General features: G+C 45.6%; 1 protein-coding gene across 4 annotated transcripts; it reads right to left on the reverse strand.

The window, feature by feature from the left end:
- Positions 1-677: 677 nt before the first annotated feature.
- Positions 678-12697, reverse strand: LOC119857005 (up-regulator of cell proliferation-like). 4 transcript variants are annotated; one of them, XM_043517166.1, is made up of 4 exons: positions 11960-12082; positions 11532-11737; positions 10462-10533; positions 678-7288 (listed from the first exon to the last, which is right to left on the reverse strand). In XM_043517166.1, the coding sequence occupies exons 3-4, from the start codon at positions 10484-10486 to the stop codon at positions 2586-2588; spliced, it is 4728 nt and encodes a 1575-aa protein (XP_043373101.1). In that variant the 5' UTR covers positions 10487-10533; positions 11532-11737; positions 11960-12082; the 3' UTR covers positions 678-2585. The 4 variants fall into 4 exon arrangements, with proteins under 4 accessions (XP_043373101.1, XP_043373102.1, XP_043373100.1 ...); XM_043517167.1 differs by lacking the exon at positions 11960-12082 and adding an exon at positions 9763-9929 and having other exon boundaries at positions 11532-11949; XM_043517165.1 differs by lacking the exon at positions 11532-11737 and having other exon boundaries at positions 11960-12697.
- Positions 12698-19208: the final 6511 nt, after the last annotated feature.

A 19208-nucleotide genomic window follows, 5' to 3' on the forward strand; every position in this document is an offset into this window, starting at 1 on the left:
CAATTTGTACGTGCAATTGCTGATGGCTTCCTATTGCACTCTGCTTGCAGAAACCATGTCCAGCTCTCCATGCCAGGAACGTGTACCTCACTTAAAATCTCTCTGGCACTACACTAAGCATTCCTATTGCACTGTGGACAGGTCTACACTACCCGCCAGATCAGCGGGTAGTGATCGATCTATCGGGGATCGATTCATCACGTCTAGTCTAGACGGGATAAATCAATTCCCCGAGTGCTCTCCTGTCGACTCCAGTACTCCACCGCTGCGAGAGGTGCAAGCAGAGTTGACGGGGGAGCAGCGGCCGTCGACTCAGCGCTGCGAAGACGCTGAGGTAAGTCGACCTAAATACGATAATGTTCTGCCAATGTTCTTAATCCAGCCAGATAGTCATACGGTGTCTTGTTTTCTTTTGGATTCTGTTCTTAAAAGTGGAAATATTGTTCAGTTTCACTGGGCCCCTGCAGTCCCACTCCAGTCTGCCATATTCCTGGACAGGATCCCATCCTCACCTCCAAATTCCTGGCCTTTCGCTCTTTGCACAACAGAAGTCATATGAAGGAACCACAGAGACACAAGGTCTGTTTATCTATTTAAATTCCCATGCACTCCATATTATACCAGAAGATTTCAGATCCATCAGCTTGGAAATGACAACAGGGAGTCCATTGAGCATGTGATAGAAGCTCTACAAGTTTATTGAAAGGGAGGCTCCTATACAGTACACTTAGACAACGAACATTATGAGGGCCAGGGCACAAGGCTGGAACTCATGGAAGAGGGTGAATGGAAGTTCTGCTTTGTCTCTGAGGGACCAAGCATATGTGTCGTGGTTACACTCCAAGAGAAGAAGTGGAAGCTGACCAGACCCTTAGTGGAGAATCTTGCTTGAGCTGGACTTTTGTTTAGACTTTGGTTTACCTGGACTTTCATTATCAAGAAAAAAAAAAAGGAGGAATTGAGTGAAGTGACCTACATTTTCCAAGATTAAGGTAGGACCTTTTCACAGTGCGGACAAGACAGCATTCCGCACATTTTATTTACTATATTTTAATAAAACCTGTGTATTACAATTGCATTTAACTCCTGGCCAAAAGCACTGGACAATCATGTGAGCAGGCCTAGTTAGCTTTGACATCTGTACACTCGTGACTATAGAGAGACTGATATGCTTTCCCAGTGCCAGCTGATTAAAATGGGAGAGAAACCCAGAGTTTCAACCCTGCTGAGTAAAAGAGCTCTGTCAAACTCAGCTTCACAAACACTCTACGTCTGTGAAGTTTAGTTCTGTCCTGGACCAGAACTTCTATCCTTTTGGATTTCTTGAGCAGTTCAGCGCTGCAAATATTAAGTGCTCTGTACTATCAGAATTTATGTCAAAGTTTAGGAGATGCATCCAATTTGGATAAGCAAGAATGTGTTAGCTAAGACTCAGACAATTAAGATTACATCTAAAACAGGGAGCTTAAAGTTAGTTGATAAATGCATAGATCTGCTGTATAAATGGAGTGTAAAAGTGGCACTTTTTTACAGGACTGGCCTGTTCCTTTTGTGTATTGGAGGCTACGTCTGGATGCCAAGCTAGGAGGGTGATTCCCAACTCACAGACATATACTGGTGTCGGCTCGGCAAGGGTATAAATAATTGTGGAGCCGTGGTAGCATTTTTTTGCTGATGTAACTATGCTGGCAAAAACCCTTCTTTTAATAGGGGATCTGATACAAGCTACACCAGCAAGAGGACTTTTTTAGTGGTATAAACCGAGTACACTAGGAGGCTTTGCCAGTACAGCTATGCTGGTGCAGATGTCTCACAAACCTTTCAAATGTACACAAGGCCTACAACCCATTAGAGAATGAGTTGCAGTTGTAACTAAGGCTTTGGCTATGCTACAGAGCCAATGTGGGCACAGTGTAGATGCACCGTATGCTGATGTTTCCATTTTTCTGCTGGTGTAGGAATGCCACCTCCCTGGACAATGTTAGCCACAACCACAGATATGCTCTTCTGTTGGCATCGCTGCAACTACACTGGGTTTTTCCCCGGCATAGCTATGTCATATGCGGGTGTGTTTTCTTTTTAATACTCTTGACCAACACAGTTACGCCAGTATAAGTTTTAAGAGTATACCAGGCCTAACTTGTTCTGCAGAATCTTTCCCTGGTGATGAGATGTGAGAAGGGAACAACTCATAGAGTCCAGGCTGAGGTTTTTCAGGATTGTCAGTTAGAAAAAAAACAGCTTTTTATTGGCCACTGGAGCACGTTTGACGCAGACAGCGAGACGGTGCTTATCGGGAGACGGCGTACCTTGGGGATGCACAATGCTGTCACGCCACACCTTAAAAGATGATGTTGCACTCCTATTTTGATGTATCACATAGTTACGTGATGCAAAATAAAACCAGTTTTCTTGCTTTCAGTCTCCATTTGAAAGCTGCAAATTGTACCGGAGTTTTCCATATTTCCCACAGATTACAAACACACACACTTTTAAAGAATATTAAATAAGTAACAGAAGTTACCGGTTGTTGTTCTGCTGAATCAAATGCACTGCCATTTAAATGGATTTTCTCAGCGTGTTGGTTATTTCATTTTGAATGCTTCCTCCAGGCTCTCCAGAGCCTGCTCTTTGGTTATTTTTTCCCAGTCCCCTGGGAGATCAGCTGGTTCAGCATGATACCTTTCAGCAAATTCTTGATTAAACTCCTTAAAAACAAACTTCCAGTAATCAGAGGTGTTGATGCTGGGGTCTGGCTGGATGCACCAGCTGGGAAAAATAGCGCGATAATCTTTAAAAGGATGATCCTTCCATTGTGTCTCCGGGCATTGGAATATGTAATTGGAAATCACAGCAGAGGAGCATAATTCATAAGCTAGTATGTTTGTTTCAATGCACCGGTATGTCCCTAATCCTTGAGGCCGATGTACTGATGCAAAATGCTCCTTATGATCAGTACCTGCTGCCTCACACGGGACGTTACAGAACGGACACTGCTTCCCACAGCCAAACACTCGCTTGAAGATTTCATCCTGGGGCTTCACTGACAGAAGGGAAAGTTTAGACTCTGTTTCCAAATTTTTAAATTCAGCTAAGATTTGTTGCTCCAGGTGAGAAAGGGAAGTCTGAATAAAAGCAATGAATTTCCCAGTGTTAACTGTGTTTATAAACCGTATCCCCACTAAGCTGTCTTTGGAAATGACCAGATCTTTCTGCAGCACTTTGCAAAAGTTGTCTGTAAAGGCCAAGACTGTGTTAGACTTATCTTTGGAGTTTTCCAGAGTGCCCCTGACTCTGTCTATTACAGTGGATAGAATCTCTTTCTCCAAATCTTCCAGGCCTTCGTTCTCACTGTAGTGATCAACCAGGTGTCTCTGTATCCAGGTTTTCACAAAATCTTCATAGTTTTCAATATATCTCACATAGTTGTAAAAATCATTTTCCTCCAACAATTTTTTCTGTGTGGTAAATTGGAAAAAGCCCCGGCTGGAGTAATCAATGGACTGTCCACTTCTGAGAATGTCATCCGCTATTGCTATTCCTAGCCTCTTATTCATATAATCCACCAGGGCAGGTTTCAGACACTGGTCACAGAAATCCCTGGCTCTCTTGTGACTTACCTCTTTGTCTAGGTAAAGATCTTTCAGGATGGAGAAATACTGAAGTTTAAGTTTCTTCTGACTTTTCTGAGGGTCAGTTTCTTTCATAAAATTATCATGGATTTCTTGGAACACATGAGCAGCTTCTCCCAAAATGTGAAACTTCAGGTCAACTTCAAAGCAGCTACTAGTGTGAAGTTTTGAAACATCCTCCTGTTGGAGTCTCTCATTGATCATACACAGCAATTCTCTGCAATAGATTTCATCATAGTCTGCTTTGGAATTTGCTTTCTCATCAATGTAAGCAGAGCACTGGCGCATTAAGGATGTAGCAAGTTCCTCTGCTTTAAGCCAGTTTTCCTTTGTGAACAGTTCCTTCAAAGTTTCGGACCATGCTAAATCTAAGTGTTCTTTTTTCATTGTAAAAGAACTCATTGAATAATGTAGCAAGCTCCCAGCTTCTTGATGCATCAGTCTCCCTCGAATCTCCAGGTCCTCTTCCAGCAGGCTTTGCATTTCTTGAAAAATGGTTTGCTTCATTGAAGAAAATAACATTGACTCGGACAACACCCCTCTCCACATTGCCTGGAATTCCCGCTCCAGTTCCTCGTTGTTCAGTTTACGCTCCCGACTCCTGCAGTCTTCCAGAAGCTTGTCAACCTCTTGTTCAATTATTTTCCTGAACTCAGCCTCACTATTGTAATACCTACAATGGCGCTTTCTATTGTTCTTTGCTCTCTCCAGCTGTTGGTGTGAATAATGGTGAAACGTAGATGTCGTGCTTTTTGAGCTCCTGATGAAATCTTCTTTGATCTCTAACATATACGTGCCTGATGCTCCATCTTTTATATATTTTTCCAAACACTCAAAAATCTTGTCTTCTTCATGCTGCAGTTTCTGCTGGGTTTCCCGACTTAACTGAGTGAAGATCTCGGTTTCCAGTTCCTCTGGTGCCTGATTCTGGATGAAAGTTTCTTGTTCGGACAGCCAGAGATGCATCTTCTTTTGGAATTCCCATGCCAGTTCAGAAAACTTGGCAGACAGCTGGTTGTAGGCCTCCGTGGCAAGGGGGTTTCTGAAGCTGAAGCAGAAGTTCTCATGCTTCAGTGCGTTCCACAGGCTCTTCATCCATTCAGTAAACTGGGGAATGTTTTTGGGAGGAATCTCAACTGAATGGATTCTTATCAACTGAAACAGGTGTTTCTTCAGCTTCCCCACGCTCTCACTGTATTGCAAGTTCACTGGCGCCATGGGAGGGACTCCGTGCCACAGGCTGGGGAGGTACCAATCTTGTATTACTGGATCATAGTCCATAATATCTAAGAATGTCACTTCTTTGTGTAGTTTTTCCATCTTTGCTGCAGCTTTGGTCATTTCATCTAGCTGCTCCAGGAGGTGCTTCCTGTCCCTCATGTTTTGTCCATGCGCAGACATATCCCTGACGTTGTGATGCACAAATAAACACTGGGGGTTTTGCCTGATTTCCTTTATTCTGAGAAAGGCATGGACCATAATTTGCAGAACATTCTTCATTTCGGTGACGTTCTCCGTCATGGCCATGTCAACAATTGTTATGTCACTCAGTCCAATCACCAGTGTGGCCAGCTCATTGTCATGTTGATAACTATCCTCCAGCTTGGCTGGTTCAGGGGCTTTCAGGCCTTCTGTGTCTATCACCAGGATGAAATCACAGCCCAGGTCTTCCCGAAAGTTCTCTGCCACTTTAATGAGTGACATGAAGGCTCCATGTGTACTTTGGCCACTGCTCACTGCAAACTGCAGGCTGAACATGGTGTTGAGGAGGGTGGATTTCCCAGTGCTCTGCACTCCCAGAACCGTTAGAACCAGCATTCTGGACTTTTCCCCCAGCTTGACATGGAGCTGGGTCAGAACATCTGTCATCCACTGCAGTGGGATATTGGAGGCATCTCCATCGATCAGCTCCATGGGAAACCCTTCCAGCATCAGGTCAGCTGCTATGCCTGGGAGACGGGTGAATTGCTTTTCGATTTCTGCCATTTTACCTTCCTTCACCATTGCATGTTCAGCCTCATACAACTGCCCCAACTCACGCAGGAAATGCTCCACCCCTAAGGAACCGGCAGAGATGAATTCACCCAGTTCTTCTAGCTTTTGTGGGTCACCTGCCAAAGCATTATACTGAGCTTGTAGTCTGGCATGTTCATCCTTAGCAATGTGATCCAGCTTATATTTCAGCCATTTGAGGAAGTGATGTTTTTCCACTGCAGTAAGTTGTTCTAGTCCATTGATAAATTTAATCAGCCCATCGTTAAGCTCACAATTATTTTGCTGGGCATGAAGCTCTGACAGTTTTTCTTTCAGCTGCACTTTATAGTCTTCAGGAGGGACAGTCCCTTGTTCTTTCATTCTGCACAGCTCTTTTTCAACTTTAGTCAAAGTTTTCCACAGATCTCCTTGGAGTTTCAGCATTTCTGTCTTGCAGTTGGACACATCTCTCATGTTCATGGTAATTTCTCTAGCCCACTTGCTTCCACTCTGACATTCCTCACAGTCCTCATCTACCAGGACACCTAATTCACGTGCTGCCGTAGCCATGGCTTCTATATTTACTCTCTTGTTAGAGGAGTTCATTATGCTTCGTATCGTGTGCTGGAGATTTTCTACAAATTCTGTCTGATTTGTGGTGTTGCTTTTCTCCAGCACGTTTAATTTGTTCAGTTTCAGCACTGGGGCTAATTTACTAAGGAAACCCAGAGTCTGACTATATTTCTCAGCCTGGGCACCGAGGATGAAGTAGTATTCAGTGGCTGATCCCAGCAGAGATGATAACAGTGCATATTGTCTCTCACTGATGCTCTCAGTAACTATGAACACTGCTGAGGAGACCTCTGTTAAAAAGCTGAACCGCAGCCAGTGCGACTCAATGTCTCCGCGCAGATTTGTAACCGCGACGGGTTCTGGGAAAAGATCTGAGCTCTCATTCCCCCCAGGGAAATACCAGGAAATCTCCACCAGCCCATCTGCAACTTCCCGAGGGACATTCCCAGACTCCATGTCGCGATGGATGAAGAAATCGTGGTGCTGCTGGGAGGGGCTGAGAACCTCATTGAGGAGTTTGGACTTGGAGAAGCTGCAGCTCCCCATCCGCACAAAGGAAACGGTTGGCATTGACGTGAGCACCAGGCTCTCCTCTATGAACCTTCTGCTCTCTGCCAGGGAGTGCGGCCTCCACTTTCTCACAATGGCCCTCATGGCCCACAGCATTAGGGTGCACTTGGGGGTGTCGAGGGCAGGTAGCAGCAGAGGGAGGGCAAACTGGCACATGGACATTTTTAACAGGATCTCCTGCTGTAGGAAACTGTCTGAGCAAAGCAGAACGGCACAGAGAACATCGAGGGGGTTCAGAGAAGCTCTAACGTCCATGTTGCTATGATGAAGAACATTGCCACCATCGCCTTGTCCCCCGTTCTCCTCACCGCTGGCTTGGTCACCAGGTGCTCTCTGCCCAAGGCTCGTGTTTCTGGCTGTCCCATTCAAAGCCATGACCTTCCTCATAAAATGCCACGGTAAATCCTCTAATGCCCAAGGAATCCAGTTCTGTAGATTTTCTTGGTTTATTTCTTGGAGATCCTTCAACCCCAGTTTCATGCTTCTGTGCTGCTCCATCTTCAGCGTGACCAGGAGGTCCTGGAGTGCTCTCTTTCTCTCTGCAGAAAGAAGTGAAAGCATGAGCAGGTTTCAGAATTGATATTTAAAATATAGAATTTTTTTGGCAACTCTCTTTTGACACTGAACATTGATGCACACTAGGGGTGGTGAAAACTGTGGTCTTCACTTTCAAGCACGAGCAAAAGAGATGGAGAAACCACGTAAAAGATTTTGGAGCATGAATGGATGAAGAAATGATCAATGAAGCTAAACATTTCAGTTCTATTCCATTAGCTCTTCTATTCCTTGAAACCTGTTTTGTTCTCTTTGTGCAAATTTAAAGAAACCAACCTACCAACCAACCAACCCAACCCACCAAAGTAAACAACCCCAACCAACCAACCAACCAACCAAAATAAACTGTTTGCCCCAGAATCTTCAAAAATATTTAGGCCCCTAATTTCTATTGATTTTATGCTTCTCTCTCACTGAACATTTGCAATGAGAGTCATCCCTCATAAAAGGACCCTCACAGCAGCAAATCCTTTTAGACAGCTCTTTGCAACTTGAGCTGTGAATTTCAAAGCACACGAAACTTGTGCCTAATTTTGCATCATTTAATGCGGGTGTTTCTATTTGGATCCAATTGGTTCCAAGCTGGTGGAGAACCGAGGATGTACAAGCAAGGATTTTTGCTTGCTAAGGTAGTTTCTCCATGCTTAGCTCACTGATTGTTGTTAAACAAGGAAATAAATAAGTTGGCAATTGCTAAATGCATCATGTTGTGCTAACTTTAAAACTATTAAGATAATAACTACATCTTTTAACAGTTATAAGGATTTTCAAAGCCACCTAGGGGATCTAGGAGCACATGTTATCTGGTGCAACGATCTCACAGCTATGAGATATAATAACAGAAAAAACAATTTGGACCAAAACCTTCCCTGCAGCAAGTGAGGCTTGGAGCAGGGTAGGTTACTTATGGGCTGGGGAGGTAGGAATCCTTTCCCACTAGATGTGATGTTATCTAATTAGAATATGATCATGCAAACCATTGTTGCTACCACTGTTATATAATTGTAACAAATCTTTTATAAAAAGTGCAACACATGACCAGAAAGGGTTAAGCATCCTGCAGGTTAATTGACCCAGAGTCAGCCTGTAGAGACAGGTTAGAAATGGTAATTAAGGCCATTCCATGCTAGATAGGCTAGAACTTTGAAATGCAAACCTATATTGTTAGAAATTAGAGGTAATGCTAATTGTATGTGAGCCATGTAAACAGTGTGACAAAGCTCTGTCCTTGTCTCCGTGGGTCCCGCGTTTCCTGGTGGATTTCGCTAGTCTCAGAGGCTCACTGTGACCCTCCACGTAACCCTTCTCTCTCTAGAGACAAGGGTCACAGTCTCAGGGCCTCCTTTCTTGTGCCTGATATGGTGTGTACTACTCAGTCTCTCCAACAGCGCAACTTCCTCCCACAGCTGCTGACGTGCACACCCACCTGACTAATCGGGAGGCTTTTAACTAGTTTCAGCCAGCCCCTGGTGTCCCAATCAACCTAGAGTTCTCCCTGCCTTCTGGAAAGTTCTTAATTGGCCCCAAGTGTCTTAATTGACCTGGAGCAGCTGCCATTTCACTTATCCTGGTACCAGGGATTTGTTTAGCCTGGAGCTAATATATCTATTTCCCACTACTTTTCTATAGCCATCTGGCCCCGTCACAACAGACAATTCCTGCCACTATAGCTATTGATTCAGAGATCAAAAGGGAATATTAACATTTAGATGAATCTTGAGTGCAATAATGTTATTATCTAGATGCCTCTTTAAAGTTTGTGATAAGCTGCTTAATAGATAATTTATCTTATGTTGATCCATGTAGTTAATTACCGGTGAAGTTTTGGAAACAGAAGGTTACTTCAAAAGCCTATTGTTCACCCAGGACTGTGGTCAAGTGGCTGCTAGAACACTGTATAAAAGACCCTTGGATCCCGATCCTATCATCTCAGATCTGCTTAAGCTTCTTCAGGGGAAGTTTGAGTCACAAGATTGAGATCACAGTCCTAAGCTGGAACATCCTGAATATGATATTGGACATTGGAGTATAATCTATGAACTAAATTCTAAAAACTCTTTGCAACTACAAAGCTCACCATCTCTGCTATGAATCTGAATTTCAAGATTGCACTCATGTCTCTACATATATTGATCTTTTAACCTATACACTCTCTTTTCTTTTTAAATAAATTTTAGATTAGTTAATAAGAATTGGCTGTAAGCGTGTATTTGGGTAAGATCTGAAATATTCATTAACCTGGTGGGTAATGTGTATGATCCTCTGGGACTGGTAGAACTTTTTTTATATGATGAATAAGATTATCAGTAATCCTCCTCATATTTAACTTGGATGTCTGGGTGGAGGCCTGACGCTGGTTACTTTAAGGGGACTGTGTTGTTGGCCTCTGGGTAACCAGTGAGGTATTATAGAAGCTGTTTTATGCTGGCTTGGTGAATCTAAGCATTGGAATATCCACCAGCTTTGGCGATTGTCTGCCCCGTTCTTTGCAGCTCACTCTAATTGAATGACCTCATCTGGCTCCCCTGGGACTCTGGTCACACTGGGTCGAAGAGAAGAATCACTTCACAGCTGTTCTTGCAGCCCTGAGGTTGAAGTAGTATGGGCCCCTCCTGCATTTTCATTCTGCAGAAAGAGAGTCCAGTGCAAGGGGGGACTCTCAGGCTCTGCCTCTGCTCCCCACACAACCCTCCACCTCCTTTCGGTGTCCGGGTAGATTTTTCTAATGTCCAGGGTTTTTGCAGAGCAGATATTGCTGCTCTGAAAGATCCCCGATTGGTCTATTTCCCAACTGGTCCGTCCCTTCCTTGCATCCACTGTTGATTGGTCCATTCCCCTGCAAGCCACAGCTGCCAGATCCTGCCCACCCAGGCCCCGGTTCCCAGCCCTGGGGAGGGGGATCCTGCAGGGGGTGCTAACTGATGGCTGTCACTGCATCGTGGGCTTGCACCAGCTGCCCCGCTACTGTGACAGGGTGTGACACTGCCCCCCACATCCAGTGAGTACCCCCCACCACAGGTGCCCCCTCCAGCACCCCTAACTGTGCCCCCAGCTCTCTCCCTCCCCCCCAGTTTTCCCCTCCTCCCCCAGCTCTCCCCCTCCCCACTCTGGCAGTGTCCTCTTTTTGAGAACCTGGAACGTTCATAAAAGAAAAGACCTTTAAGAAGTTCTTCCCCCACCATCTCTGGGTCTTGGTGAGTCTCTGATTCCTGGTCTGGATTTGAACCACCTAGAAAGACATTGTGGGTACTTAAAGATCCTCTTGATTAATTTCTTAAATGCATCCTTGTTCCTAGCCACAAAAATAAGCCAACTCCAGGAGTGGGAGTCAGTCTCTAATTTCTGCAAAATAATCTCACAGGTGCAGTGAATTTCTCTTGAATTCTTGGTTCTTAAAGTACATCCCACATAGTGCAAATCTGGATGTTTTGCAGCAATGACAAAGGACATTCTACATTAATATGTGTGTATTTATGTGGGTGAGACGCCTCTGATTTTTCACTCTGCTTTCAAATCCTATTTTAGATCTTATTGTGACTGAGTAGGTAATATTAACCTGGTAATGTTGCATGGGAGTTTTACTAGTTTGTCTTCTGCTAACACGGGGCATGCCTCCATTTCCCTGGGGTACTGCACCAATACTAGATGGGGATGGGAAACAAGGGGGTGACTTCACTGAGGGATGATACTTGACAGCCAGCATGTAAAGGATGGTGGCTGCCCTTCGTAACCTGAGCCCAGGAGGGGTTGGGGCCAAGTGACACCTTCTGCCCAGGAAATTGGACAAAGGCTGGAGGAGGGGCCGGGGTGTGTGGCTGGGCAAGGCAGCAGGACTGGGTTTCAGTTTGGAGCTGGCTGGGGAGACGGGGGGAGGCCCAGAACCTGGGACCTGACTGAAGGGTCCTGTTTTCTGTACCTACAAGCTCTGTTTTGGACTGTATTCCTGTCATCTAATACAATACTTCTCAAGCTGTCTGATGTGGGAGACCGGCAATTTTATTTTCCAATGTGCGTGCAGACCGGCAGCCGATGGCTCGCGGACCGGGACCGGTCCGCAGACCACCACTTTGAGTAGCACTGCTCTAATAAACCTTCTGTTTTACCGGCTGGCTGAGAGTCCCGATGAATTGCAGGAAGTGGGGGGTGCAGGGCCCTGACTCCCCCCACGCTCTGAGACACTTTTTCATTCCATATTTTTGTAGTTTAGCCTGAGCAACGTAGTCTCACCTTTCTTTGTTTATGCAGACTCTCTGTTTCACTGGGTCAATATAGCCACATCAATATATTTTTTTGCTTTGTACCAAACGTGGCAAGAACAAAAGCTCACTAAGCAGAGGAGAGGTATCTCTTGATGTTAACAAACCAGGCGAAAATTCCAAATGTGTTTTTGCTTTTGGTGAAAACCAGGAGAAGGAAAAAAGTAAAACCTGTAGCTGAAGAGGGAGTAAAGATTACCCAAAAAGTATACAAATACACCTAAAATTGAAGTACTTTCTGGAACCTTCTTGCATGCCTAAAGTATATGAAGAATTAAGTCTATATTTTATCTAGGCTCATGCACAAACACACATGACAAAGCAAATGCTAATGCAGGGAAGTTGCAGAGGAATGACAGTCAGAGAAGGGGTTTTATCCCTCCAGGTTTTGTTTCTTACCAGATCCCGTTGTTTTTGTCAATCTCGCTGCCAGGTCTTCCTGGTTTATAGCCCTCAGCACCTTCCTAGTCACCTCCACACCATTCTCATCCTTGGACCAACTGAGCAGCTCCTCAGTTAGGGCTCTGGGGCCTGCCACCCGCAGTGTGCTCCAGGGGATGTTTCCAAAGCCTGCTTGCAACTGAATTTCACTCAGTTTGGATTTAAATGTCTCAAACTCTTCTCCCAGGTCTTCCAGGATTCCCAGCACACGATCTCTCACTGTCTCTTCCATGCTGCTTCCTCAGAAGATGGACCACAGCCTCAGGAAACTGCTTCTATGCATGCAAACAGGAAGCTCAACAATGATTTATTCTCAGAGACCAGCCAAAAACGAAACTAAAAACTCTCCAGTGCACAGTGCATGGAACAGCCCCCCTCTCCCCTCCTTCAGAGCTGCTCCACCCAATGTGCACTGGACCAGGACTGTGCATTTTGCTTTACACCCCAAATTCAGAGCCCCAAATGCTGAGCTGACACTTCTGATCGTAAGGAGCTACTTGTTGGTAGAGAAGTGATAGGTTATTAAGCCTCATTTCACCAAATTCATTCAGCGTCTGGGCTAGTCTCGTGCCCTCCAGATGGAGTCTTTCCGGTCGGCGACTTCAGAGAATGTCTCCTGTCTAAACGAATACCAGGAATAATGGAGCAGAAGTCAGATCTTGTGGCACTACAGACTGGTGGTTAGGCATAGGGTGACCAGACAGCAAGTGTGAAAAATCAGGACAGGGAGTGGGGGTTAATAGGCTTCTATATAAGAAAAAGCCTCAAAGATCGGGACTGTCCCTATAAAATCGGGACATCTGGTCACCCTACTTAGGCCCAGTCTACACTTAAAACATAGGTCAACTGCACCCTGTTGCTCAGAGGTGTGAAAAATCACCTCCCTCTGCCGCTATGCCGACCTAACAGCGAGAGGGGATGCATCTAGGTCAGCAGTGCTCAAACTGTGGGTCGGGACCTGAAAGTGGGTTGCGACCCTATTTTAATGGGGCCACTAGAGCTGACATTAGACTTCCCCACCACTTGGGGCCGAAGCCTGAGGGCTTCAGCCCTGGGTGGTGGGGCTCAGGTTACAGGACCCCGTCAGGGTCTGAAGCCCTTGGGCTTCATCTTTGCCCCATGCCCCACACAGGGTGGTGGGGGCTTGGGCAGGCTCAGGCTTCAGTCCTCCCTCCTGGGGTCATAGAGTAATATTTAGTGTCAGAAGGGGGTCACAGTGCAATGAAGTTGGAGAACCGCTGATCTCGGTGAATGGAAGAGTGCTTCTGTTGCCATAGCTACTGTTCAGGGAGGTGATGTTGCTATGCCAACAGGAACATCCCTTCCATCGCTGCAGGCTGCATCTACCCCGTGGGATTATGTTGGCATATCTACAGCGAAGTAGACATGCTGGAATAAACCACCATAGTGCAGACATACATTGAGACCTCGTCTATGCTTAAACGTTAGGTTGACAAAGCTATGGCGCTAATTCGTATCCCTGAGCACTGTAGCTATGCCAACCTGACTCCTGGTGTAATGGCAGCCAGATCGATGTAAGAACTCTTCTATTGACCTCACTGACGCCACTGGGGGGAGGTGGATTATCTACAGTGATGGAAAGGCCCCTTTCATTGCTGTAGGAAGTATCTACACTATGGCACTATAGCGGTGCTGCCATAGTACCTGTAGTGTGAACGTGGTCTTAGTCAACGTTACTACCCAGATCGTAGCTTCCATGCTCATTCTCTCTCTTTCTTGCTCATTCTCTAGAAACTAACAGTTTCTAGATTGCTTGGTAAACTGGGTGCGAGCAAACAATATACATTTTAATACAGCTAAATATAAATGTATACATCTAGGCACAAAGAACGCAGGCCATCATTACAGAACATGGGCCTCTATCCTGGGAAGCAGTGTCTCTAGGAAAGATATGGGGGGTCATGGTGGAGAACCAGTTGAACATGAGCTCCTGTGTGATGCTGTGGCTAAAAGAGCTCATGTGATCCAGGCGAATCCCAAATAGGAGTAGAGAGGTTATTTTACCTCTACATTTGGCAATAGTGTAACTGCTGCTGGAATTCAGTATCCAGTTTTGGTGCCCTCAATTCAAGAAGGATGCTGATTAACTGAAGAGGGGTCAGAGAAGAGCCAAGAGAATGATTAATGAATTGGACAATTTGCCTTAGAGTGATAGATTCCAGGAGCTCTATCTATTTAGTTTAACAAAGAGAAATTAAGGGATGACTTCATCCCAGTCTATAAGTACCTACATGGGAACAAATATTTAATAATGGGCTCTTCAATTTAGTAGAGAAAAGTCTAACATGATCCAATGGCTGGAAATTGAAGCTAGATTAATTCCGACTGGAAAGAAGGTGTATATTTTTAACAGTGAGAATAATTAACCACTGGAACAATTTACCAAGAATTGGGGTGAATTCTCCATCACTGATAATTTTTAATTCAAGTTAGGATGTTTGTTTTACAGATCTGCTCTGGAAATTATTTTGGGGCCGTTCTAGGACCTATGTTATCAAGGTCAGACTAGATAACCACAATGGTCCCTGCTGGTCTTGGAATCTATGAATCTAGATTAGATTTTGTTCTACTAACCTTTCAGAAGAAACCAAGGAAAGTAACAAGGAAGAGAAGAGAGCAGGAAATGTTTCCTGGGGAGTGGCAAAGGCACTATGTGCATACGTTAGATCCTCTGTGCCATTGTCACTCCTGTCAGTGAACTGTTTATATGGCTTGAACCTGCTTATCTCAAGGTGACTTGATAAGAAGGATGAGCTGAAACTGCTGTATTCATCTGAGCAAATTATAATCTCTGCATATTAAAAAGGTCTCTATTCTAGCACAGTGGCAGCTCTGTTATTCAGTTGTGAGTCCAGATCCACAAAATATTTATATCGTTGCAGGGTTTTAAAGATGACTGCTTTACGTGCTCTAAAATCCCCATGCTGACTCAGATTGTTTTGAAATTTGCTATATCTCTGGGGGGCTCAGAAATGTGCACAGAGAAAAACCGTAAGGGTGGAAAATTGGGCACATTTACAACTGGGGGGAAGCAATTGCAGCCATCTGTGCTCATCCGTCCCCCCCAAAAAACCACCTCTCACCCCCCCACGTTGCTCCACCAGGCCAAGGCAACAGGGCTGTGCTTCCATCCGCTGCTCCCCGCTCAGGGGAAGGAACCTAGAGCTCCTTGTATTCCCCCAGCTGCCCCCAGCCATGGGAAAGGGGATCCAGGCTCACCCTCTCCCCTGATACAGCTGCTTCTAGGTGGCAAGGAAAGATCACAGCTGGGCAGGGAGAGCAGGTGGGGTCAGCGCCGTGCAGTGGGGATTATCCATGTCCCACTTTCCTCTCCCCATTTCAGGAATGTCCCCGTTAACTGCACTGTGCCTGCATCCTTGCCCCAGCTCCTCACCCGGTGGGTCCTGTGTCAAAGTAACCCTCCCTGAGAAGGCAGCACCGGTCTGTGCTGGACAGACAGCGGTGGGAGCCGAGGTGATGTTGAAAGAATTAACGTGCGGCCAGTGGCTTATGGTCCAAACCTGAACCAAACCAGCTTCTTTGCTCACCCATTGTCCTAGGGCTTCATGGCCTCCCCTCCCAGGGGTCTCTGGTGAGCCTGCTTCCTCCAGCGTCCTGCTCCCAGCCAGCTCTGCTCCCTTTCTGGAATGCTGGCCCAAGGGTTACTTCCCTGGACACCTGGCCCTTTGCCCCAGGACCCACCAGAGGAGTTAACGACACTCTGTGGCTTTCTCGCCCCTGGCACAGGCTGCCCCAGCACTCCCCCAATTCCTGCCCTCTGACAGGTCTTTATGGGTAGGTCTGCGCTGCAAAGAAAAACCAGTGTCCGGGTCAACTGACTTGGGCTCTGGGGCTTGGGCTGCTGGGCTACAAACAGCCATGTAGACATTCCCGCTTGGGCTGGAGCCTGCGTTCTGAAACTTGGGGAGTGGTCTCAGAGCTGCCTGGGCTCCCACCTGAGCAGGAATGTCTACATGGCTATTTTTAGGGCAGAAGCCAGAGCCAGTTGACCTGGGTTGTGTGAGACCTGGGGCCTCAGGGTTTTCTTTGTAATGTAGACATGCCCTATAGCCCCAGATGTAGCCCTTTAATTAGCTCAGCTGGGCCCACCTGCTCTGACATGGGGGAGCTTGGCCTGCACGATTTGTTGAAACGTTTAGGTTGCTTTCAGGGTGCTTATGCAAAATGGGCCTGCCCTGGGAACAGACCTATAGTGTTCTTTAGGATCACTCAGCCGAAGATCAGACTTAGCCCATCCATGTGGTGTAAAATGATTGTGTTTGGTGCATGTTTCTAGATTTTACAGCAGTTCCAGTGTGGCTCAAATGATAACATAATATCTTGTAATAAAGAACTCTCTATAAAGTTGAAAGACTTATGCTAAGGAGAGTCATCAGCCTCAACACCATGGCGTGAGAGAAATGAGGGCTCAGGAACTCGGATGGATCAAGATATAAATACTATAGGCCCATTACTAGTGCCTCAGCTTCAGGAGTCATGTGATTACAGCAAAACCTCAGCTTTCATTTTAAGCAAAGGTTTTAGCGCTGAAGAAAAGTTGGTTGCTGTTGAGAACTGATCAAAAAAGCAAACCAAATACGAGCATTTATAAAAGATGTCGGGTTCTTTTAAAAGGATTTTTTAATGTAGTTGATGGGACATTTTAAAAATTAATCATATTTAAACACATGCAAGTTCCTCATCAAGCTTGCCAGTCATTGGTCATCCTCCTCCACATTCCTATCCAATAGGATCTAAAGTTTGCTTCCCCTTCTGCCCTTTTCAGCCGCATCCTTAAGGTAGCGAGGGAAAATGGTTTTATCGTTGTTTGAGAGTCATCATATACAAAGGTTAGGAAGAAAAAATTCAGAGGGAAAGAGAGCTAAGGTAAATTTGAAAACAAATGCTATAGAAATCGTATTGCAATTGGTCATTAAACATGACATGATTTTACTCAGCTTGAAAAAAAAATCTCCGTTTTAAACACGTTACCACCTTGGATCGCATATTGGCTGGGCAGCTGCCTCTAGATAAGAAGTGGCTAATTTGTGGCAATGGAGCAGGGACGGCGCGTGATGCCTGGTTTGGGGAGGCTGGGCGGCGTGAGCACCAGGAGCTCCCTAGAAGTCGGGGGGGGAGGGGGCACGAGCACCTGGACCATGGCCCCACCCCCTGCTCTGCCCTGAGGCCGACACCCACTCGGCCCTTCCCCGCCCACTGCTTGCGACTCTGCTCCCTGAGTAGTGGGCGAGGAGGGTCCTCGGGGGAAGGGGAAGAGGCGGAGCGGGGACAGGAAGAGGAGCAGTGTGAGTGGGGACACGGGGGAAAAGGACAGGCAGGACCATGGTAGGGCTACAGTGTCAGCGGTTCGAAGAGGGCGGGCTGGTTGTCCTCCAGAGGTTGGTGCGCCACATCCAGTTTTGGGGAGGCTTAGTGTCCTCTGGCCTCTTATACCCACAACCCATGCAATGTGGATAGTTTGATCTGGGACTTGAATAAAAACAATTGTCCAAATCTGGAAGGTCCCTACTTAAGTTTTTAACCATTCCTTTCTTACGCAAATTCCCCCTGCCTGAGTCAGGACAGAGGAAATACTGAGTAAGAACTTTTTTCAGAGTAGCAGCCGTGTTAGTCTGTATTCGCAAAAAGAAAAGGAGTACTTGTGGCACCTTAGAGACTAACAAATTTATTAGAGCATAAGCTTTCGTGAGCTACAGCTCACTTCATCGGATGCATTTGGTGGAAAAAACAGAGGAGAGATTTATATACACACACACAGAGAACATTAAACAATGGGTTTATCATACACACTGTAAGGAGAGTGATCACTTAAAATAAGCCATCACCAACAGCAGGGGGGGGAAGGAGGAAAACCTTTCATGGTGACAAGCAGGTAGGCTAATTCCAGCAGTTAACAAGAATATCAGAGGAACAGTGGGGGGTGGGGTGGGGGGGAGAAATACCATGGGGAAATAGTTTTACTTTGTGTAATGACTCATCCATTCCCAGTCTCTATTCAAGCCTAAGTTAATTGTATCCAGTTTGCAAATTAATTCCAATTCAGCAGTCTCTCGTTGGAGTCTGTTTTTGAAGCTTTTTTGTTGAAGGATAGCCACTCTTAGGTCTGTGATCGAGTGACCAGAGAGATTGAAGTGTTCTCCAACTGGTTTTTGAATGTTATAATTCTTGACGTCTGATTTGTGTCCATTCATTCTTTTACGTAGAGACTGTCCAGTTTGGCCAATGTACATGGCAGAGGGGCATTGCTGGCACATGATGGCATATATCACATTGGTAGATGCGCAGGTGAACGAGCCTCTGATAGTGTGGCTGATGTGATTAGGCCCTATGATGGTATCCCCTGAATAGATATGTGGACAGAGTTGGCAACGGGCTTTGTTGCAAGGATAGGTTCCTGGGTTAGTGGTTCTGTTGCTATCCTTGCAACAAAGCCCGTTGCCAACTCTGTCCACATATCTATTCAGGGGATACCATCATAGGGCCTAATCACATCAGCCACACTATCAGAGGCTCGTTCACCTGCGCATCTACCAATGTGATATATGCCATCATGTGCCAGCAATGCCCCTCTGCCATGTACATTGGCCAAACTGGACAGTCTCTACGTAAAAGAATGAATGGACACAAATCAGACGTCAAGAATTATAACATTCAAAAACCAGTTGGAGAACACTTCAATCTCTCTGGTCACTCGATCACAGACCTAAGAGTGGCTATACTTCAACAAAAAAAGCTTCAAAAACAGACTCCAACGAGAGACTGCTGAATTGGAATTAATTTGCAAACTGGATACAATTAACTTAGGCTTGAATAGAGACTGGGAATGGATGAGTCATTACACAAAGTAAAACTATTTTCCCATGGTATTTCTCCCCCCCACCCCACCCCCCACTGTTCCTCTGATATTCTTGTTAACTGCTGGAATTAGCCTACCTGCTTGTCACCATGGAAGGTTTTCCTCCTTTCCCCCCCCTGCTGTGGGTGATGGCTTATCTTAAGTGATCACTCTCCTTACAGTGTGTATGATAAACCCATTGTTTCATGTTCTCTGTGTGTGTGTATATAAATCTCTCCTCTGTTTTTTCCACCAAATGCATCCGATGAAGTGAGCTGTAGCTCACGAAAGCTTATGCTCTAATAAATTTGTTAGTCTCTAAGGTGCCAC

The sequence above is a fragment of the Dermochelys coriacea genome, chromosome 6, assembly GCF_009764565.3.
Source record: "Dermochelys coriacea isolate rDerCor1 chromosome 6, rDerCor1.pri.v4, whole genome shotgun sequence".
In the NCBI taxonomy this organism is placed as follows: Eukaryota; Metazoa; Chordata; order Testudines; family Dermochelyidae; genus Dermochelys; species Dermochelys coriacea.

Excerpts from the sequence above, each read along its gene's own strand:
- LOC119857005 (XM_043517165.1), bottom strand. The coding sequence starts at position 12,233 with ATGGAAGAGACAGTGAGAGATCGTGTGCTGGGAATCCTGGAAGACCTG. Across the intron at positions 10,534-11,959 it reads GACAAAAACAACGGGATCTG|GTGGTTCAAATCCAGACCAG; the intron begins GTAAGAAACAAA and ends ATGTCTTTCTAG. Across the intron at positions 7,289-10,461 it reads GGGGGAAGAACTTCTTAAAG|AGAGAAAGAGAGCACTCCAG; the intron begins GTCTTTTCTTTT and ends TTCTTTCTGCAG.